This window comes from Tasmannia lanceolata, unplaced genomic scaffold (assembly GCF_043159265.1).
Source record: "Tasmannia lanceolata isolate RefF3 unplaced genomic scaffold, GAP_Taslan_0.1 ptg000020l, whole genome shotgun sequence".
NCBI classification, from domain to species: domain Eukaryota; kingdom Viridiplantae; phylum Streptophyta; class Magnoliopsida; order Canellales; family Winteraceae; genus Tasmannia; species Tasmannia lanceolata.
In genome coordinates, this window is record NW_027518697.1 from 11868400 (window position 1) to 11892702 (window position 24303).

Below are 24303 nucleotides of genomic sequence, written 5' to 3' on the forward strand. Positions count from 1 at the left end.
CACCACTGATATAATTCAGCATGATCCCAATCCTTCACTCCTGGAACCCATTCTAGATGCCATCAAGTGAAAAATATTTTCAAACATCTGAATGGGTTCCATGGATGGGGGTCCCTTATGGTGCCCACACGTACCAGTTTTTTACAAAAAAAGAAAAAAGAGGAGAAAGAAGTAAGGCCGACCTTTATTGAAGGTCCAAACCATTCACATGCTGGGCCCCAACATAAGTAGGATGTGCCCTTAATATCATCTTTATAGGATGATTCTAACCCTTCCATCTGTAGACAGATGGAACCATTCACTTGTTGGACCATTATGCTCCTCCTTAACAGATACTTCTTGCTACCATTCACTTGTTGGGCCCTGCTTGTACACTGTGACCATGATTGGATCCATTGATCTCTGTGACAATAAGTATGGAGAAACTCTAGACTGTTGCATTTTTATAGTGATTGAACTAAGTTCATTTGTTTTGCCCAGCGATGTTATACAAGATCAACGGTCTAGATTCCACACACGTCACCCTTTGGGACCAAAAAAAATTCCACTTTTTACCCTTCATCCTATACACATTGGTCATTGAGTGTGTATAAATGATCTCATTAGTTCATTTTGGTGGGCCCACTATTGGGGGTGTCTAGATGATCCTATCCCCTTGATCTTTTACGGCCCTGTTTAGGGTTTCATGGGGATAAAAGCATTGATTTTTGTAGGCCTTAATCTCACGATTGGGATATCCGATCGCCATGGGACGAAGACCATGATCTTGTAGGACCACCCATGATGGTCTACAAGATCAACGGTCCCGATCACACACACGTGTCCCTACTTGAGACCCAATGTATGACCCTTTATCGTCATTGTAGTCAAACCCGTATTGGCACAAGAAGTGGGACCACGAGCGCGGTCCCACTGCTTGACTCAATCAAAGGATAGGAACATTTGCCTCTGGCGAATGATATTAGCCCTCCCATTAATTATATTATCCACCCCTTGTTTTGGTCATGTCCACCCACCACTCCTTGTTTAGTTGTTTTTTATCTCTAGATTTTCTCTCTTATGACGAAAAAACCACTTCCTTATTTTCTTAAACCCCTCCAATTTAATATTAACAACCAATATCTCAACCCGGGTCCATTCCTTCGCATGACCACCCTTTCAAATTCTAATAGTTTTCTTAGCAGTGAGAATTCAAGCAATCAAGTTCAAATCACCCTCAGAATCTCTTCTTTCTTACAAACATGCACCCATTTGAATCATCTCAAACAAGCCCATGCCAAAATCTTTGTTCATGGGCTCCAACACATATCATGTTTGTGGACAAAAGCTACCCTTTTATACATCTCATTTGGTTGTCTCGACTATGCATTTCACCTGTTTCATAAAATACCCAGACCATGTAGCTTCTTATGGAATATGATGATAAGGGGTTATGCTACTCAAGGGTTGTTTCATCAGTCCATAAAGTTATATTCCCAGATGATAAATACTGGTTTAAGGCCTGATAAGTTTGCTTTCCCTTTCGCACTTAAATCGTGCGCAGGATTATCTGCTCTGCCGATGGGTAAGCACATTCACCAGCACGTTATATGTTGTGGGTGTAGTAATGATCTCTTTGTTGATGCTGCTTTGGTTGATATGTATGCAAAATGTGGCTGTGTTGAGGATGCACGTATAGTGTTTGATAAAATGCCTGAGAGAGATTTAGTTTCGTGGACTTCGATGATTTCTGGTTATGCCCACAATGGTTATAACAGTGAGACGTTGGAGTTCTTCGATCTAATGCGGGGTTCTAACATTAAATCCAATAGGGTCAGTTTATTGAGTGCTCTATTGGCTTGTGGTAGGCTTGGAGCTTTGAGAAAGGGTGAATGGTTTCATAATTACGCGATTCAAATGGGTTTTGAGTCTGACATTTTGGTTGCCACTGCGGTGATTGATATGTATGTGAAGTGTGGAAGCTTGGATTTGGGTCGGTATTTGTTTGAGAGGACGAGGGAAAAAGACGTAGTCTGTTGGAGTTCAATGATAGCTGCCTATGGAATTCATGGGCATGGGAGGAAGGCGATTGATATTTTCATTCAGATGATAAAAGCGGGTGTGAAACCGAATTGTGTTACATTTACTTGTCTTCTCTCAGCTTGCAGCCACTCGGGATTGTTGGAAGAAGGTCGAAGGTATTTCAAATTGATGAACAAGGAATATGGGGTTGCCCCTGAGCTCCCTCACTATGCGTGTATGGTGGATCTTTTTGGCCGTGCAGGGCAATTGTTGGAGGCCGAAGAACTTATAGAGAAAATGCCTTTAAAACCAGATTCAAGTATTTGGGGATCTCTGCTTGGTGCTTGTCGAATTTATGGTGATATTAGTTTAGGAGAAAGAGTTGCAGATCGAATTTTCCAATTAGACCCCTCTCATGCTGGGTATTATGTTCTACTCTCAAATATCTATGCAGCTAAATCTAGATGGAATGAAGTAGAGAAAGTGAGGGAGTTGATGGCGAGAAGAGGAGTAAATAAGATTCAAGGATTTAGTTTGATTGAATTTAATAACCGTGTTTATAGGTTTGGCGTTGGCGATCGTACACATCCTCAAACAGATAAGATTTATTCTTTGTTAGAAGAATTGGCTTCGCCGATGAGACATTTGGGTTATGTCCCTTTGACAGATTTTGCGCTTCATGATGTTGAAGATGAAATGAAGGAAGCTGCACTCTCTTATCACAGTGAGAGACTTGCTGTTGCATTTGGCCTTATCAACACAGCTGCTGGGACTCCAATTCGAATTACAAAGAACCTTCGGATTTGTGGAGATTGTCACAATGCGATCAAGTTAATATCGAAGATTGTGAATCGGGTTATCATTATAAGAGACATGAATCGCTTCCACCATTTCGAGGACGGATTATGTTCTTGTGGTAATTACTGGTAATAGTGCTGATAATACAATTTGCTGACAAATAATTTCAATTGGCACTGTGTCAAAGAAATTTCCTGGTGAATCTTGAAGAACAGGAGCCATGTAAAAGCTCATGAACCTGGAATTATGTTTGAAAGGAGACACGCCTGCACTTTTATGTTCTCTGCTTGGTAGCTTGGCTGTAAAAAACAAGTTAAAAGGAAGAGAACAGAGTGCAAACTGCCTGAACATTGCCCCCATTGGAACAGAAATGTGGACTGATTGCTCCTCAGTAACAACTTTGAGAACAAAATGATAGATTGATGGGCCTCGAATGTGATTTTAAGAAGCGAAAAAATTCGATGTTTTGGTGGAGTTCGAATGGATGTGTGAGGTTTATGGGTTGAATGATGGAAATATTTCTGTTTTGGGTATGTGAGGGAGAGAACAAGATGATCAAGAAAAGCAGATGACTGCTAGGTCCACATTAAATGAGAAAATGCCCACAAATCAGATGGCTTAAATTGTGTAATGGGGAACATTTTATGATCTTCATCTCAGGTGCCATGCGCAGGCATTGGTGTGCTTCATAGGTGTAGGGTATGCGCTGGGACCGTGCCTGCCTACGACCTGAAAATGCTGGTTCCAATGAAAAAGATACGATCATCAATATCATCGAAGAGAGGCTTGCACTGATAGTTGGAATGCAAAACCAAAATATAAAAGTCAATATAAAAATTAAATTATTTATTACTTACATTGTGGGCAAACACAATTCATAGAAAATGTATGTGCTTCATGACCAATTTTTTTATGCAGTAATAAAACAAAGATGATAAGAATCAGGAGCTCCTGATTGGCTTTTGCTTCTAGATATACCTTTGGTCGCCCTATACTTTATAGTCTTCGCCTATAGCAGGAGCTCCTGACTGTTTTTGCTTTTAGATACAATCATGGTTTTAAATTTTGATTGGGGACCGAAACCGAAATTTCTCGAAATTGAAATTGGAAATTTCGTGAAATTCCAAATTTCTGCCCAAATTTTGGAATTTCGATCCAAAATTTCTGAAATTTCGGTAATTTCGGTCTGACATTCAGAGAAAATGCCATTTTTTATTTTTTTAAAAAAATGTTACAAAATTTTGGCCGAAATTTCGAGCCAAAATACCAAATTTCGGGCCGAAATTTCGGATTTCGAAATCGGTACCGAAACCCAAATTTAAGACCTTGGATGCAATCACAAAATCTGATGGACTATATAAATAATACGTGTTCTCAATTTGTCATTTTTGTTTAGTTTCTAATTTTCGTTTAGAACAAACCTAAGCTTTCACTTGTGTTTGGTTGCATAAATGCCAGGCTGGCTTAGGGGTTTTGCTTGGATTTTGGGTGCTGCATCAGCAAAACTCCTTGTTCTCAATTTGCAATTTCCGTTTAGAACAAAGCTGGCTTTCTCTTGTGTTTGGTTGCACAAATGCCAGGATGAGTTAGGGGTTGTGCTTGGATTTTGGGTGCCAGCAAAACTCGTTGCTTGGTTGCCAATATGTCATTAAAAATTTAAAATCCTTGGAGACTACCAAGGATGTCTATTTGGCGAATCATTGCATGTATGCCGATGTATCAACCTTGTCCTTTCTTATATTATCTAAGCCAAAACCTACAAAAGAGGTGGAATTTTGCTTGGATTTCTTGGAAATGATGCTTTTTCTCCTTTCTCTCCCCTTCCTCCCTCTATATTGGTAATGACACCCTCTACCACTACTATACGAGGTTGACAACCAAACACTACTTACCACTATTCTACGAGGAAAGTTCCAGGCAAATCCAATGCTTGTCTCTTCCTTGTTGACTACTTACACCGTTGATCTACGAGGTACCTGCAATCTATGAGTTAAATATTGCAGTTTGCACACTCATTAGCAGACACCAACATAACACTTATTATGAACCAGGGTCACAAATCGTCCTTTTCCGCATAAATTTGATTTTTGATATAAAAACATTGAGCCTTGGAAGCAAAACGGGAATCCCGTTTGGAGAAAAAGACGGTTCCCTTTATCACAACACGTGCACATGAAACAAAAAGGAGAGCCCGTATTCCAAAAAATGCAAAAAAATCATTTGAAAATGACCAAATCAGCGGTCATTTTCACTTCTGTCTTAATTTCCAGCACAGGATCCCGTTTTAGAAGTGTTTTACAAAAACATTTGATTAAACTAATAACCTTGAGTTAATAACTCGACTAGTGTGAGAATTTATTTATTTTATAAAATCACTTCCAAAATAGGCCTGGTTGTCAGGGTGACATGGCTCACCACATCTACTTTTATCAGCATATGAAAGGCTCAAGATAAAAATGGAGAAATGGCAGGGGTGCAACTCTCTGGCGGAGGTTTTGCTAAAAAAATGAATAGGAATTAGCCCGACCCGATTTCAAGGTAAAAGCTCAACCTGAATTCCCCAAAATTGATCCGATTTGCACCCTTAGAAGCGGAAAACATACCAGAAGTCCAGAGTTTTGTACAAGTTTCATAGAAAAGTCTAGAACATTGTAGTCATCTCTAGAATTATGTAGAAGATGTCAGCACTTGGTAGTCATATCTAGAATTTTATTGAAGATTCTAAAACCTTCTAGATATATCTATATTAATTTAGGGCTAGAACCTTTTAGAGCCTTGTAAAATAATAGAGTCTAGGCATGTTAATATTCTATAAGAAGATTAGATATTTTGTAAGTAATATATTTAGAATATTCTTAGAAGACTCTAAAAAGAAAGGGATCTAAAATGTTCCCTTTGGGCCTATAAAAAGGGGGAGAGCCCCTCATTTATGTATCATCTTAGAAAGTTGTAAGCATTCTTCAAGTAATAAAAGCTCTTTTTCTGAACTCATTGTGTGTGTTCTCTTAGTCTGGGTTTTGCACTAGCAAGATAGAAGGCTGACTTGTGCTAAACATAGGGGTGCCAAGCGCAAGTACTGAACAGTTTTAGCTAATGGAATTGCTAGGCCCGGGGCATGTTGCTCAACTAATAACCTCGATATCATATTATTTTTGTCACCCGGGTTGTGAATGCCCAAGAAATAATTAATCTGAAATTACCTTATACAGCATATCTATATCTCCCAAGAAATTTTAATCTCCTACTACCTTATACAGCTTTATATCCCTATTAAGTAGTATCCATCCAAATAATATCTGGAGCACTCTCTACCAGCCCCTGCAGTTTATGTTCTGCGCAAAAGACACTATTTTAATCTTCCAAACCGTCTTTTTTAGTTGTCTTCCTGTTTCATAAGAAGCATTCTCATAAAGTAAGCTCATGGAAGGATGTTCACTAACATAAAATAGAGTAAGATACCTATACCCAAACTCAGCAAGTCAGCCCACCTAAATCAAGACTCAGTAACTCACGTTTTCTCAAAACTTCTAAAAAAAACTTGATTTAGCACTCAAAATCTTGGTTGGGTAGTTAGAGCTCATGTTTTCTCTAAACTTGAAAAAAACTTGATCTAGCACTCAAAATTGTGGTTGGGTACTTAGAAAACTCAGTTGAATTCTTGTAAAAATCCATTTCAAAAAAAAAAAAAAAAATTCATGGTTGTCCATAATATAAAAGCGAAATTTTATAAGGGGTGTGGCTGTGTAGTCCAGTATTTTTCAAAAAATACCGTACAAGCCACTTAATAGGATGATCCAAACCGTTCATTTGTTGGGCCACAACATAAATAGGTAGTGGAGGCCAAACCGTTTTAAAAAAATAAAAATGTAGTGGAGGCCACCTTATTCGAAGCTACAAGCCATTCGCCCCAATATAAATGGGGCATGCCCCTAAAATCATGTAAATAGGATGATCATAAGTTAAGACCATTTGTGGTTTGGTAAGTCACATATGCTATGAAGTGTAAATAGGGTTGGGTTGGGCCGGGTCAAGGTAAAGTGTAAACAGGGTCGGGTCGGGTTGGCCCGAGGTATCAACCCTGAGCCCGACCCGACCCTGAGTCAGGGCCTAAAAAATGAACCCAAGCCCGCCCTCAGGGTTGGATTTTCCAACCCTGACCCTGTTCAGGCTCAGGGCGGGTCAGGGCTCACAGGCCAAACTTGCACCCCTAATTAAGAGGAAGACTCTTGAATAAAAACTCATTGATTTGCTTACAGCAAAATAACTGATAATCAAGTTTTCCCCCATTCCTCAAGCTCAAATCCTTGCTTAGATAAATTATTAGTCCAGAGTTTGTTTTACAGTACCTCAACTTCCCTTAGTCCCTCAAAAAAGTTCAAGAACTGGATCATTTCATCATAACCACTAGAAAAAGTAAATGCTGTACTGAGCTTTGAAGCACTCTCAAAGACAATGAGGATCAACAGGATCACTCTATTAGCAACAAATGTTACAGGGCATTACATTATTATATAGGTGACCCGCCAACTCAGTAGGACCACAATATAAACTACATATGGTCACAAGAAATAGCTGACATAACCACAGATTGGGCACTGCAATTAAAGAAAAATGGCGACAGGATATTTCATATTTACATAACACCAAAAATAAGCAAGACAAGAGTAGAATTCTACCAACAAAAATAGCTGACATTTTTATTCAAACCAGACCGACCAAACGATCCATTACATAGAGAAAACCCCATTATTCTGATGCTAATAAATTCAGGAAAAATTGCAAAAATACAGTTATAACTACATACAAAGAACTTACAGTTTTGAAAGGAGGCGTTCCTGCAACCTTCTTCAAATTCTCCACACCAACACAAAAGAAATCACAATCTTCCTAACGCAATCTCCACACTAAACTGGCTTAGATAACACTTTCTAAAGCTCATCTTCACCATACCACGAATAAATCTTGAAAAAATCTTTAAGCTTTCCACCATGATAGAGACAAAAAAAGAGCTTTTTGCAAGCAACAGAGGGAATTTGGATACTTCCAGTTTTGAATGAGGTCTTCCTAAACCCACCACAACCATAATTACCATCATTGCTATAGCAACAATGTAATTGCTTGTTCCCAGCAATGCAGAGAATTCATTCAAACCTAATAATCCTAATTTCCAAATAGCTAAAACCCTACTTCTCCCATATTGAATCCCACCAGAGGTAAGTTCAAGTAACGGATTCTAGCCAATTAACGATCAATGCAGAGATCATTTCGGAATATCACACATTGGTAATCCATCTGAATTCCCACAATACCCAATTCTCCAATCCCTTCAACTACCCACACTGATCAAAGTATCCAAAACAACCCACCAACCTTCCCTGTCGAAATCCCTCAAGGAAAAACCTTCCCACAACCACATCCAAAACCCTAATTTGCAGCCTTCCCTCCAAGCAAATTGTGATCCCAGGTGCAACAATATAACATAGAAAATCAAATCTGATTTGTTGATCATCAAAACATAGGCTTCTTGTTGAGCCCTTGGACTAACACAAACCCCAAACATATGAATGGAAAAAACAAGAACTACTATTCACCAAACACTAATTAATTCACACAATTCCACAAACCCTAATTCTCCAATCCACAAACTAAAACCCTAACCCTAACACACCCCAAATCACCATCAGCGAGGCTCCTCCTCTCTCCTTCCTGAACCTCCGGACAACGACGCAAGAAAATTCAGATGCCCCTGCGCCACCGGAAGGTAATTCCCAACCCTAGCCAAAGACGCCTGCGGCATCACAATCTCCGGCGCAAAGCTCCACACCTGCCCAAAATCGGACCTAGCCGGCACCGCCCAGAATCCGGTACCAGCCCCACCAACACCAAACCCACCATAATCTTCCTTCGCGCCATTATAATCATCATCAGACCGGAGCCGCTTTCCGAGTATGAAAGGCGCCGGAGAGAGTTTTTCCGGCGCCGGATTCTGGTTTAGAGAGGAGAGAGTAGAGGAGAAGGTGGCGGGGGTGGTGCCGGAGCCGGTGGCAGCGATGATTGACGGCTCAGCATGGCGGAGGAGCCACTCGATCGTCTGACCGTCGGATTTGTGGCCGAGCTCACGAGTTAGTTGGAAAACCCTAGCGGCGCATATTATCGGCATCCGAATTCTACGACCTCGTCCGTCGACTTTACTGTGACGATCTTTTGACGGTGGCTTTTTCACCGTTAGGGCTCCGGCAGTGTCTGTAACTACCGTTAGAGCTCCGTTACTCACGCCGTCTAATGTAGACATAAGAGAGAGAGAGAGAGAGAGAGAGAGAGATTTTGGGGGGTTTTGGGAAGAAGGGGGCTCTAATGATTGAGAGGAAGGAGTGGGGAGTGGGGAGTCGGGGGAGACAGCCAGGTACGAAGGCACATGGGGTCGTGGGACCCACCTCAGTTATGCTGGGACCCACCTCAGTTACGCAGGATTCTGTGAAATTGGGACTTCTGTGAATTAGAATCACGAAAATGCCATCGATTATGAAAATGGGTTTCACTATTTTGTCGAATTTGATTTGATGGGAGGATGGCGATGTGGATATTTTTCTTTCTTATTTTCATTCATGTCACTGTCGATATGCATTCTTACCATATCACTGTTTTCGAATTTGAGAAATGTCTAATTAACTTCTAATAAATTCCATTCTTTCTTTACAAAATTTATTGTAATTGTAAAGGAGATGACATTTCTCTTTCTTCCATCCCCTCTTGAGATCAAGGTTTTAAATTTCGGTTCCGGGGTAATTTCGGTCCTCACCGAAACTGAAATTTTAGCTAAAATCGCAGTAGAAATTTGGTAAAGGCGCTCAAGATGTCACTTTTTTTTGCCGAAATTTAATATTTTATAAAAAAATTCACCGAAATTTCCAAAATTTCGACAATTTCATTTTCGGTCCTCACCGAAATCCAAAACTTCTGTCTGAAATTTCAGATTTTGGCTGAAATTTAAAACCTTGCTTGAGAATGTAACTAGGAACTCCTCTAGAGTTTCCTATTCATCCATAACATTATGGAGACAAGTTATGTTCTACCGGTTGTAATTTTTTCCTCTCTTTAATTTCTGGTAGCCAAAACCAGCTAACTTATTAAAAAACAAAAGGAAAAATCATTAAAAAATGCAAACATTAGGTTGTAATGTGAATCAAGGGTACCTTTTGTTTTTCAGTAAAAAAGGGGTTGTCAGGTACTTTTAGAAGAGGCTTAGGACAAGAATACCCTCCTACCTCTTTTTCCCTCTACCTTTTTGCTCCTTTCCCCATTAACTTTTCACCTTTTCACCTACATTTTCACCTTTTCCCTCCACCTTCTTCTTCCTCAAGCCTTCCCAAACTTGGGAAACTCCATGAAAGGCCATGGAAGCTTGCCATTGCCATCTTTTGTAAGCTCCATCTCCATTGGCTTTTGAAAGAAAACCCCATTGGTTCTCTTGAGTTTCCTTTGGGTGCTTCGTTAGGTCTATTTTTGACAATTTAGTGCTTAGATTTTAGATGTTGTTTCTATGTTTTTTTTGTGATTTTGTTTATTCTCATCCTCTCTATAGTGGTGTATTTGTTTGGTTATTCTCATCTCTCTCTCTCTCAATGGTTGAATGGTTCTAAAGTTCTATATGGTTCAATGGTTGTAAACCCATTATCAAACCCGTTATCCAGCCTATTTGGTTACTCTATTTAGAGACTCATAAGAACCCATTTATACAGTTGGAACCATTACGTAGACCTCGGAACCACAATTTAGTGGTTCCAAGAGTGTAAATAGTAGGGGTGGCCAGAACCAAAGAACCGAACCGGAACCGAACTGTAAAAAATATTTTTGGTCCGGTTCGGTTCCACTGATGAAGAACCGAACTTATTCAGTTCGGTTCCGGGTCTAATGTTCTCGGTTCGGTTCCGGAACCGAAAAACCGAACTTTGAATATATATATATATATATATATAATATTTTTATATTTCTATTATACATATACTTAATAATATAAATTACTTATAGTATTAATAAGTAATAGTTAATACTATTCTTATAATAAGAAAGTAACTTATATTATAACTTTAATTAAAAGTTTTTATAAATTATAATTAATAATTAATAATTAGCCATTAGAACCGAAGAACCGGACCGGACCGAACCGATTATGTTCGGTCCGGTTCGGTTCGGTCCTACTGTGTACTACGGTTCGGTTCGGTTCTTACGGTTCATGGAACCGAGAACCGAGAACCGAAAAAAAAGGAACCGAGAACCGAGAACCGAACCGGTTGGCTACCCCTAGTAAATAGTTGTTCCAAGAGTGTAAATTATGCTTCCAAGAGTGTAAATTATGCTTCCAAGAGTGTAAATAGCGATTCATGCATTGTAAAAGTGATCATGAGTGTATTAAAAGTGGTTTAGGTACTCATAATTAGTATGTATACACTTGGAACCATTACGTAGATCTCGGAACCACAATTTAGTGGTTCCAAGAGTGTAAATAGAGGTTCCAAGAGTGTAAATTATGGTTCCAAGAGGGAAAATTAGGGGTTCATACATTGTAAAAGTGATTATGAGTGTATTGATAGTGGTTTAGGTACTCATACTTAGTATGTATACAATCGGAACCATTATCGGAACCACAATTTAGTGATTTCAAAGGTTGCAAAAGTGATCATGAGTGTATTAATAGTGGAGTATACGTACAATCAGAACCATTACGTAGACCTCGGAACCACAATTTAGTAGTTTCAAGAGTGTAAATAGTGGTTCCAAGGGTGTAAGTTATGGTTCCAAGAGTGTAAATAGGGATTCGTGCATTGTAAAAGTGATCATGAGTGTATTAAAAGTGGTTTAGGTACTCATAAGCAGTATGTATACACTTGGAACCATTATGCAGATCTCGGAACCACAATTTAGTAGTTCCAAAAGTATAAATTATGGTTCCAAGAGGGGAAATTATGGGTTCATACATTGTAAAAGTAATTATGAGTGTATTGATAGTGGTTTATGTACTCATACTAAGTATGTATACAATCAGAACCATTATCGGAACCACAATTTAGTGGTTTCAAAGGTTGCAAAAGTGATCATGAGTGTATTAATAGTGGCTTAGGTACTCATAATCAGCATACGTACAATCAGAACTATTATGTAGACCTCGGAACCACAATTTAGTAGTTTCAAGAGTGTAAATAGTGGTTCAAAGAGTGTAAGTTATGGTTCCAAGAGTGTAAATAGGGATTTATGCATTGTAAAAGTGATCATGAGTGTATTAAAAGTGGTTTAGGTACTCATAAGCAGTATGTATACACTTGGAACCATTACGCAGATCTCGGAACCACAATTTAGTAGTTCTAAAAATATAAATTATGGTTCCAAGAGGGAAAATTAGGGATTCATACATTGTAAAAGTGATTATGAGTGTATTGATAGTGGTTTAGGTACTTATACTAAGTATGTATACAATCGGAACCATTATCGGAACCACAATTTAGTAGTTTCGAATGTTGCAAAAGTGATCATGAGTGTATTAATAGTGGCTTAAGTACTCATAATGAGTATACGTACAATCGGAACCATTACGTAGACCTCGTAACCACAATTTAGTGGTTCCAAGAGTGTAAATAGTGGTTCCAAGAGTGTACGTTATGGTTCCAAGAGTGTAAATTGTGGTTCCAAGAACGTAAATAGGGGTTCATGCATTATAAAAGTGATGATTAGTGTATTAAAAGTGGTTTAGGTACTTATAATCAATATGTATACACTTGGAACCATTGTGTAGACCTCAGAATCACAATTTAGTGGTTCCAAGAGTGTAAATAGTGGTTCCAAGAGTGTAAATAAAGGCTCATATAGTGTAAAAGTGATCATGAGTGTATTGATAGTGGCTTAGGTATTCATACTCAGCATGTATACAAAAAGTATTGTACGGCGATGATCCAAACCGTCCATTTGTTGGGCCACACGATAATAGGTTGTACTAAAAATCATTACCATAGAATTATCCTAAGTTCCTAACTGCCCTATTTATAGATGCCTCACAAGTCACACCATATAAAATCTCGTTATAGAAGAACTCCCATTTAAAAAAATAAGGGTTTTGCTAACAAGTGACCTTAGCGAGTGCCCTAAGGGCACATGTTAAGGGGCATTTAATTGCCCTTGGGATCATGATTTTACACATGTTTTGATAAATAAAATCCCAAAAGATGTGTAGAAAATCTCAAATTATGTGTAAAATCATGATTCTAAGGGCAATTAAATGCCCCCAACAAGGCACTCGTTAGCAAAACCCAAAGAAATAATTGTGAAATAACCCCTACCTTTAAAGATCGCAGGGTTAGGTGATGGACTACATGGAGCAACTTTGTTAAGTTGTGGACCACCAAATGAATGGTTTGGATCATCCAGTGAAGTTGATCCATTGTATTTTTTTCAAAAATATTGGACTTTACCCTTCCCTTCTCTTCTAGGTTTTTTGTCCCATATATGGAGAGAGAGAGAGAGAGGTGGATGTGATGGGTAAAAGTAAAACTATGTTTTCAAAAGAGAGGGGTATTTTCGGCCAAATGCATCTCTTACTGTACCTGACAGCTCCTCTCTTTTACAGTACTTGAAAAGGTACCATTGATTGACAACATCAACAAATGTTTGCATTTTTTTTAACAATTTTTCCAAAAATAATTTATTGCAGTCTGTTTTGGATATATTTTTTTAACAATTTTTCAAAAAAAATTTTATTGCAGTCTGTTTTGGATAAAAATACCAGAATGCTACGGGCTTCTATTTTCAAAGTCCCAAATTTTGCTCGTTTGTGTTGCGGGTTCCACGCAAAAGATCCTGCATCGGAAAAGTTTGGTAGTGTGTATGGGTTTATAAGGACTTGGGCACCTTCTCCCTGATGGCTAGCTTTTAAGGGTGAGTTCTATCTGGGTCTCAATCATTTCTAAAAGACACTAGTAAGTCATGCTTAAAGTAACTCATGAATAGGTTAACCTGGGCCCATTCACAGATGTTCAGATCCATCGCTAAACTAAAACATTTGAAACCATTCCCATCACAGAACTTGAATAAGTCACAAATATTAATCATATTAATCCCTCTCAGAAATAAATATTTTGTGATTTCATTGGCTGCAACTCACCAAACTCCGACTTTGCAGCCATTATAAATGCACTTCGGTGACGTTCAGCCAAATGAGGGCGCCCCTTGATTTTTGCAAGGGTGCTTCAGCAATCCTACTAAAATATTGGTGTTTTTGAATATTTTTACAATCCTAAATGTGTGTATCTATGTATATACCTGCAATTTGTAATAGCAGTACAGGCACTCTTCCAACTCAAAGATCCATATTCAGGGAAATTATAACCACACTCCCTTGTTTTGATGATGCCACTATTCTCTCAACACTTTTCTAGTGAGATGTTTGAAGGCTCCATTAAAATTCACTAAAAAACCAATCGGACAGTAAGTCACTAACTCATTCTTTGCACTATAAGTAGACTGTTCAAGATTCACTAGGAAGAACATTAAAGAAATGATAAACCTCATCTTCGTCGAAGACTCCCACTTCTGTGGAACAAACTGAACAGCAAACTGGCCTGAATATCACATCACGTTCAGAACCTGTGCTGCTGGTTCCCTTCCTCGGCTTTCGCTCGCTCTGCCGTAGTATCTGATCATTCTTGATCTTGCAATTGACAACAAACATGGCCCTGTATTGGGTCACATATTTTTCATGCCTACAAGATCCAAAAAAATGAAGATAACAATATTCAGAGCAAAATAGAGAATTACATATTCACATCAATGATGAGATAGGACTCGCAGTAATCTGAGTCCCTCAATGCCTCGGATTAGTCAACCGATTCGCCAGATCATTGGCAATCCAAGGAACATGAACAAAAGAAAGGAAAATATCGTCATAGAACTAATCTGATCCAAAACTTAGCTAAATTCCATGAACCAATGTTTGTGCCTCAAACCCAAAAAATAACATTTGAAGAATCCCCTTCTAGATTGCCTTCCATTTGATCCCTAAATAAGCTCATACCATAGTAATGAGCATGAACCTCTACTTCGGTAGAGGCCGATTTTCGGCCCAAAAAAGTTGCAGATGATAGTGCCATTACTATCTCTAAAAACCCTACTTTGCTGAGATTGCAAAGAGAGCAACTATCGACATTGAGCTTCAGAACATTTGTTTTTTTTTTTTTTTTTTTGGGGGTGGGGGGGAGGGAGGGGGGTGGGGGGGGGGGGGGTGTTCTCCAAATCGCTAACCTCTTTTCCTTTGCAAAATTGTCCATACCAGCAAATCTAGAATCTGTATAGCGACATGATAATACTTCGAGATTTATTATTCGAGTAGAAAACATATAAAAATTGTCCATCGTGACTCAAATCATGCAAGTCAATATGATACACAGACAAAAGGTATTAGATCAAGTTAACCCAAACATATTGACATGGACACTCCTTGCCACACACAAGGAGGTTGGCGGCTCATGGAAAACGCACCCACCTAGATTTTCGATTCAAAGATGCTCACTCATGAGAGTCATGACTCCTGAGCGGACCTTGAAGTAAGTATTCTTTCTAACCAGAGGGAACTGATGTAGTCGGTGGCCGGTGCAACCTAATTTTGCAAGGCAAATTCGGACTATCAATGTTGCAAAACCGTCCCACTTGAAGAGTCAATTTTGAGTCGGACGTTTGACACAGTTTTATTGTTCCATAATTGTAGGGTAGTTCCTAATTTGTTTAAAGCTTTTGTAGTCTGTGAGATCTCATCATAGCTTGGGAAGTTTCTAATTTTAGTATTTTTAAAATCAAGGTTGAATCTTCTAATAAATAAGCCCATGGTTGTAATAATATCAGAGTTGAACTAAGAATACAGCCTTAACACTTTCCTTCTGTCTTTCTAGGGTTTTCACATACTATATCACTTTTTTGCTTAATTTATGCAAAAAATAAATAAATAAAATAGAATATCGCGAATAGATTTCCTCACTAGGTAGGATCTATGTACCCTATGCCTTAAGCTATTAGCTGTAGCCAGAAAAAAGTACATAGAAACATGTTGCACAAGGTGATGGGACCATTGTACTGAAATAGTTGGAAGGTTGTGATGCTAATTGTTACCATCCAGAGAAGTAGAAAGATGATACGAGTTTAAAATGGATAAGACGATTTGGATGAAAAACCCTTAAACCCTCTAGGTATGATACACTTACGCCCTCTCGGTATGATCTTGTTACTGGCCTTAAGATTTATAAAAAGAGAACATTGTGAACTTGTTACTGGTATATTCTCGATCAAATCTTACCATGTTCGATTGGTTGTCCCTTCGGAAAAACATTTTCCCAACATTTGGAATAATTTTGCTTCCCCCAAAGCCATATCTTCAGTAGTGTGCCTTGCATGGCAAACTTTTAACGGGAGACTAGTTATCTAGAAGAAATGTATGTGATTGACCTATGATTTACTCGACATTATGAATTTATTGCTGACATGCGTGTCGACATGTGTCAGCATGCCTTTTGACACAGGTAAACTGCCACTTTAATGTACGCACATTGACACATTTTTGTATAGTGTCAAGTGTGAAATACTTATTATAAATCCTATTAACTAAATAATGTTTTAATACCTCTTTTATTATTAATTCTTCTTTTAAGTATTCTGTAATTAATACCTCTTTTATTATTAACTCTTCTTTTTACGTATTCTGTAATTAATATTTGTTGTTACCCCCCACTAAACCTAAAACCCAAAAAAACTCTCCTTCTAATTTTGTATTTCATTGAATGCTTATTGGTTTATCTTTCCCATTGCAAATTAAAGACTGGAGATACCTAGAGAAGTCGTGCTATCATGGGCTTCCAAAGAGAAGAAGAGGATAAGTCCATAATTATAGCTTAGATTGATGAATGCACAGTTATCTAATTACCATTAAAAAAAAAGCATAGTTATTATTTCATGTTTGTTGAAGACTGAAGATGCTTAATCTTATGTTTTCTTAGTGTTAGTTTAATAAAGGGTCGAGAGAGATAAGAGAATAGAAAATAAGAGAAAGAAGTGTTGATTAAAAAAAGTAGACCTCCCTCTCTAATGCTTTTATATTAAGTGAATGAACCATAATACGCAAATTCCCTTATTGGGTAAGTACTACACATAATAACCCACTTCTAACCATAGTTTTAAATTTCCACTGAAATTGATACGAAAGACCGAAATCATTCTGTTTCCATCCCCACCAAAACACATAGCGAAACAAAAACACAGAGCGAAACTAAAATCGTAAGTGTATTAGTAGTATACTATATCGATACGCGTTACGTAATTATATTGATATAAACTGCATTTGAAATGTGATGTATGTATTATACATAAATACTTATATGAATTACATATGAAACATAGTATGGAGTGAATTATTAGACATGAGGGGCAGTGCATGCTATTAAGCTTTTTTTTATGTTGGGTTTTTTTTTTGAATGGTTGCTTTTTTTATGTTGTCAAACTATTATGGGTAATTTTTTTGCTTATGTGATAACTTTTAGCATGTATTTGTCCTTATTCTAGTACTTCTTGAAGTTTCATCTCAAATGTCAATCATTTGCACATGTTTCCATACATTTCTATAATTTTACAAGATTTCCAAGGAAATTTCCAACCGAAACCAAAACTTTCTTGTTTCCATGCCGAGCGAAACCAAAATTTAAAACATTGCTTCTAAGCCACACCCCCCCACAATCAGCTTTGTAAAGTTGTCACCAAGTTGCTCTTTACACTGGGCAGATGAAGTATTGATCTTCTTTCTTAACCAATCCAATAATAAGGGCATTTTCCATGCCTATTGTATGAGTATATTTATGTCTAAGAAGTGTGGGCATCCCTCTAAGCTAATACCTAAAGTAAGTACCTTGATAAAGGAAAACAAAAAACAAAGATGTTTCGACGCACATACCTTTGGCAATCCAAGCAAAGGGTGGTGAAACAAGCTGGGCAGCTAAGCATAGCATCAGAACTGCAGCCTTTTGTTTTATTACGTACCCATAGTTCATCTTTTTCATCCAGAATTGGATCATAAAATTCTGGCTTGACAGAGTAGTCTATTTCATCATCATCGGAAACTGAAAAAAGAACAGACCAACAGTGGGACTAAAAATTAATTTCACATGCTAATTTATAACAAGAGATTTCATAGAAATCAAATCAGATATCCTGAAGCTACTTTATAATGGAAATGTTATCAGCCAATATTGATAGCATGGACATAACATTGAAAGTCAGCTCAAAGGCACAAGAAATGCAGAGGGAAAGGAATCTAAGGGAGGCTGGCATCTGACAAATGTTTTAATCAAAATAAGTCATACCATATCTATATATTGACTATCTTGATATCCAATTAAGATTTTGAGACTTACAAAGGGAATTTAATTCAAAGAATTGAATGGAAAGAACTAGTCAATAGTACTAACTCAATGTAGTACTCCAAAATCTCATTTGGTAAACTTGAATGAAGCAAGATTCAAGATTTGGGTTAAGTTGAGGGGTTACTTCATTCAACTAAGGCTAGAAAACTCCATTGACTAGTTGAAAACTTGGGAAAAAAACATACTCTAAGATCAACTAGAAAAAATGATCGGTTACTCGACAAAGTATTCTAGAATAATATTTTCAAGCTCTAGCCTCGTCGAGCACAAGTTAAGATTTGAGTTTTGAATCTTTGGTAATAACCAATCAAACTCGGGTCTTGTATGGATATGCCGCGCAGGGGTGCTCTTAGGTGTGTGTGTATAGTCTTAAAGTGGCTGGAAAGGTAAAAGCATGGCATCTAAGTGGTGAAGATGGCATCTGGGAGAGCTGAAACTTTTGGGCATGATCCAAGACCAAATTGACCCATTGGTGAACTTGTAACACAGCTGATCCAGAAAAAGGAAACAAGGAAAACCAAAAAGAAATTAAGCATGGAATTATACCGATGCTTTAATTATTTTTTTACTATAAATGACACATAAATGAATATAATCAACAATTGACATGAAGTAAGAATAACCCCAAGAGTGCTGACAAATTGTATACAGAGATAACCCAAAGCATCTTCACAAAAAATCAACAGCACACTACACAGCCAAACACACTGTTTAAAAATGACCAACGCAAGTCATCAGATTGCCAGAGTCGATCCAGCATCCAAGTCTGTGTTTTGCATGCCAAGTCAATCAAAAACGCCCTTGACTGAGCCGAGTTCAGGAAAAAAAATTGACTGTGTCGCCATCAATCATGTACTTGCCTAAGTTGAATTAGTTTTACCATTAGTTACTTTTACCAAGAAGTCCATGTTTCTAAACACTAGTCAAACATACTTATCCAACTCAATTATCACACTCAATTAACTGACTGTTCCACCAATCTTAAGGCCCCGTTCGGATAGCAGGAAAAATATTCCTCAGGGAAAAAAAAATTGTAGGAATTTTTTTTCGTCTACCATAGTAAGAGAGAAATGATATAGTGATGGCTTATTTAAAGGAATATAATTATAAAGTGAAGGTCCCTCTAAACAAAACTCAATCTACTGTGGTTCAAGACTTGAAGTCATTTTATTTGTAATCAAACAATTAAAAAGCATGAAATTTAGGAAAAGTTTTTCACTTCCAAACTTTTCTATAAAAATCTTGCAATCCAAACAGGGCCTAAGGATGCAATTTGGTCCTTCTTAGATTGAAATGTTGGTAAAAAATACAATTTTTAAGGGCTCAAATTTCACTAAAACATCAACTTTAGCATAAACCCAAACAAACAATAAAAATGTCACATAGCCTCAATAAATAACCTCAAGTACATGTAATAACATAAGAGTCCATATATTTAGTTCACATAAGATTTCTAAATTAAGCCCTTCCCATCAACTATTTAGTATTTCAAAACTAAGAAATCAATTAGATTAATAAAAATACCCTAAGTTATAGAGTTTTAGATCATTACAAAATGTAGAAATTTTCAAGAATTCTTAAGTTTTCTTATACTAAATCAAAAAAAATAAAATCAAATAGTCATAAGAAAGGCCACTGGTTAAAAAACAAAACCAAAATGCTATACCAAAATAATACGTTAGTTTAGAACTGGAGCTTGATTTTTTTTTTAAAAATTGCCATTTTATATGAAAAAAGAAAACAAAAGGGGGGAAACGAGCCCTAATTTTTCTGTAATCTCTAGTAAAGAAACGAAGAAAACCTAAACCCCATTTCATCGGATAATCAAAGTAATCAAATAACTAATCACCCAATAAGATTAATTAATCACTCAATAAGGTGAATGAACATGAGATTACCTATTTCGTGCGAATCAGTAGGCAACTCCATGAGAGAGAGGGAGGGAGAGAGAGAGAGAGAGAGAGATGTTGCTTCGATAAAAGGCGATATGTGGGCCCCATTGTGGGCCCATGTATGTTAAATTAGAGTTTTTATATGGTGTAAGCCCTTATAGAGTTATAGACTTATAGTCCCCTATTTTTAAAAATAAACAGTACGGACCACACTATAAGATGATCCAAACCGTCCATGTGATTGGCCACAGCATAAATAGGCTGCGCCCAAAAAAATCATTTCCAAAGGATGATCCCAACCCTCCGATCTATAAACCAGATATTATGGAAATCTATATAGATCGGAGGGCTAGGATCATCCTATGGAAATGATTTTTAGGGAACAACGTATTTACGTTGTGGCCCATTACATGGACGGTTTGGATCATCCTATAGTGGGTCCGTACAGTACTTTTTGAAAAGTTCGGGACTATAAGGGCTTATTACCATATAAAATCTCGTGAGATCGAAACCGTTCATCTTATTAAATTTTTTGGGAAATGATATATCCGCCCCTTTTGATCACTAGGAACATCCCCTGTCAGTGTATCAATGACTAAAGAGGGGGCTGTCCAGGTGTAAAAGAGTAGCTCAAAGTAAAAAATTTATGATTTATCATCCCCATTTGTTGCCCCGAACGCCCCCTCCATTCTTATTTAAGTTTTCCCTCCAAAAACAAAGGCTTGACAAACCAGAAGAATACCTATCATAGTTCGTGTCCGTATGCTTTTTTGAAAAGTAACGGTCAGTCATGGTAAGGCAATGAGATACAAAACAAATGCAACGTTCGATTATTACCCTCTGCAAATTCCACTCCCCAACTATTCCAAGAAATGTCCGTTCAATTCTGGCATCAAAGATACATGAAGACATGAGCATGGAGGAACAAAATTACTCCATTTTCTTACAGAGATGTGCTCAAACCTCTTGCTTAGATAAGGGCAGAGCAATTCACGCCAAACTCATAAAAAATTCCATGCTTTCCTCCATTTTCCTGCACAATCATCTACTCAACATGTACTGCAAATGTAGAGATCTCGTTCAAGGTCTCCAACTATTTGATGAAATGCCTGAGCGGAATGTGGTATCTTGGTCTGCCCTTATTGCGGGTTTTGCTCAACTTGGCCACCCAAAAGAAGCTCTTTCTCTATTTAGACGTATGCAACAGGCCGGGGTAAAGCCTAATGAATTCACCCTTGTTAGTGTTCTCAATGCCTGCTCCATGTCCAAGAATTTGTCCCATGCGTACCAAATTTATGCGCGAATTATTCAATTTGGCTTTGAATCGAACATATTTTTGACAAATGCATTCCTCGACATCTTGATCCGGCATGGGAAATTGGTGGAAGCCGAAGAATTATTCGAGAAATGTCATGAGAAAGACATTGTTTCTTGGAACACGATGATCGCAGGGTACTTGCAATTTTCTTTCTATGGAATTTGGAGCTTTTGGTGCAGGATGAATTATCTTGGAGTGAAGCCTGATAAGTTCACGTTCGCTAGCATTCTTACGAGCCTGGGTGCTCTTTTGAGTCTAAAAAATGGCTTGCAAGTGCATGCTCAGCTTGTTAAGTATGGACATGGAAACGATATTTGTGTGGGGAATTCTTTACTCGATATGTACTTAAAGAATCAGGATTTGATTGAAGGTCTGAAAGCATTTGATGAGATGCACGAAAAGGATATGGTTTCGTGGACCCATATGGCTTCTGGGTGCTTGCAATGTGGGCAACCAAACAAAGCACTTAAGTTCATTGAACAAATGAAGTTGATGGGTGTTGAGCCTAATGAATTCACAATAGCGACCGCCCTTAGTGCTTGTGCTAGTTTGGTTTCACTTGAGGAGGGAAAGAAGGTACATAGTTTGAGAATTAAGCTAGGAGATGAAATGGATGACTGTGTTGATAATGCGCTTGCGGATATGTATGCTAAATGTGGATGCATGGAGGCTGCATGGAGGGTGTTTAAGTCGATGAAAGATTGCTCGGTTATTTCTTGGAACACGATGATCATGGGTTTTGCCCAAAACAGCCTCGCGAAGGAAGCTCTAGAGGTTTTTGATAAGATGAGGTCAGAGAATGTGGAGCCAAATGAAATCACATTCATCTGCTTGCTATATGCTTGCAGCCAGGGAGGATTTATTGATGAAGGATGGGGTTATTTCTCGTCCATGACTTGTGATTATGGAATTTCCCAGGGGGAAGATCACTATGCTTGTATGGTGGATCTCCTTGGTAGAGCGGGACGGATTGCAGAGGCTGAGGGTTTCATAAAGAGTATGCCATTTCGACCTGGTGCGCTAGTATGGCAGACCTTGCTTGGTGCCTGCCGGATTCATGGGGACTTGGAGACTGCTAAGAGAGCAGCAGAGAATGCTCTTGCTTTGGACAAGCAAGATCCATCGACTTATGTGTTGTTATCTAACTTGTATGCAGACTCAAGCAATTGGGATGGTGTGGAGAAGTTGAGAGAAGTAATGGAGAATAGAGGAGTGAAGAAAATGCCTGGATGCAGCTGGGTCAAGGAGATAGGCAATAGCCAACCATTACTATCACAAGTTGGAGGATCTGTCTAGTTGGAGGGTGGTGTCAAAATATTTGCTGGTACTAACTGGATTGATATAACCATCAAAGAGATTAGTTTTTGTTAAGGTCCATAGGAGCTATACTTGACAAGTTATATGAGGGTCAATCAATTGACCCTCATATTATGGTGGTGAGGAAGGGGTTTTTTCTGGGACAGCATGTACATTAACTCTCATGGAAAGGCACAAATAATGGGAGTTCTGCAACCCCTTAAGGCATCGCGGGATGTTTTAGTCTCTCACTCATGGATACAGAATTCTATTTTCTGCCTAACTTAAGCTTACTTACCAAGAAATGAAAATAAGAATGAATCAATGCGTGCAAATCTCAGTTCATCACTTCTAGCTAGCGTGATGGTTTACCATTCCAATCGTACCCTTGTATCAAAGGAAAATTTTAAACATGTGTAGGGACTCAGTGGCTTGTCTGAAATAAGAATGAGTTGCATTACACACTGAAAAGTTCTCTCAGTTTAAAAGGCGAAAGCAATCTATCAATTTTACAGTTTGCCTTTTGCTGAGGGTAGTCTAAACCTTTGATGTTTGTTTTGGCTAAAGCAGTCTTTCTCTATGCAAATTCCAAATGCTTCTTCAGACCAAAATCCTCTTTACATGGAAATTAGAAGTTCAGATTGGCCAAGTGCATCTCTTTCAAATTAGAATGGGGAAACTTCCCTCAGATTTCAGCTAACTGGAACTCAGGCTAAGAGAAATGAAGTTGAGGGGACTCTGTATTATAGATTCTTTTTCGAGCTTAACCGCTTAAAAATGGATGTGGAACAGCTAAACAGAAACTGGTCTGGAAAAAATATGCTAAAACAGAAAAGAGGATAGAACAGAGTGAAGGAAGATAACTGATTGATTGCGCAGAAAAAAGAGACAGGACAGAATTTAGACTAAAATTGAATTCAAAATGCCCTGCACCTTCTCTTCTTGGGACTACAAAAATTGGCTCTGGCGCTAGGTTTTTTGGTAACTCTTGTGAGAGAGAGGTATTTTGAGGGCCCTTTTGTTGTTTTCTAGCATTGGGTTGGCCATGGTTTCATGGGATACGCATGCCTATGAGAAAAGTTTTGTCATGCTGGTTTGATAAATTTACCTACCAAACAACACTTCAATTTCCAGGAAAATTTAGTATGTCATCCAAATAACATAATTTTGCATCCTTGGAAAAATACAAGATGTCTCCCAAATGAAAACTTTTCAGGGTTTTCAGTGAATTTAGAAAAAATATCAGCCTAGTGAAAGAGCTGTTAAAGGATCTTGAATGACAGACATCTCCACACACAATATACATCCATAGCAATAGGCTTTCTTAAAAATCACTTTGCTTTTAATGAGGCTCAAATTAATGTGTCTCTTGGTGGAATTATGGAATTAGTATTTTATAACCGATTGTAATCCCAAAACCAATTATCGGACTCAAAATTTAAGACCCCGCTGAGTCCAATAACCAGTTTGTGACTCACAATCGGATCTCAAAATCCAAAATAAATAGGGCCACAGACAATTTTGAGTAATAGCTAAATTTTGCCAAAGGGAATAC

The 24303-nt window shown here is 38.0% G+C and overlaps 3 protein-coding genes across 4 annotated transcripts; 1 reads left to right on the forward strand and 2 right to left on the reverse strand.

Moving 5' to 3' along the window:
• The first annotated feature begins 1047 nt into the window (after positions 1–1047).
• Positions 1048–23914, forward strand: LOC143853757 (uncharacterized). Its single transcript, XM_077363495.1, has 2 exons — positions 1048–2917; positions 20941–23914. Exons 1-2 carry the CDS (start codon positions 1060–1062, stop codon positions 22746–22748), a joined length of 3666 nt encoding a protein of 1221 aa, XP_077219610.1. The 5' UTR covers positions 1048–1059; the 3' UTR covers positions 22749–23914.
• LOC143854738 (transcription factor TCP7-like) lies at positions 7470–9165 on the reverse strand. Its single transcript, XM_077364846.1, has one exon. It carries the CDS (start codon positions 9089–9091, stop codon positions 8480–8482), a length of 612 nt encoding a protein of 203 aa, XP_077220961.1. The 5' UTR covers positions 9092–9165; the 3' UTR covers positions 7470–8479.
• Positions 14157–20275, reverse strand: LOC143854739 (E2F-associated phosphoprotein). Of its 2 annotated transcripts, none has more exons than XM_077364848.1 (3): positions 20141–20275; positions 17774–17939; positions 14157–14519 (listed from the first exon to the last, which is right to left on the reverse strand). In XM_077364848.1, the coding sequence occupies exons 1-3, from the start codon at positions 20169–20171 to the stop codon at positions 14312–14314; spliced, it is 405 nt and encodes a 134-aa protein (XP_077220963.1). In that variant the 5' UTR covers positions 20172–20275; the 3' UTR covers positions 14157–14311. The 2 variants fall into 2 exon arrangements, with proteins under 2 accessions (XP_077220963.1, XP_077220962.1); XM_077364847.1 differs by having other exon boundaries at positions 14157–14546.
• Positions 23915–24303: the final 389 nt, after the last annotated feature.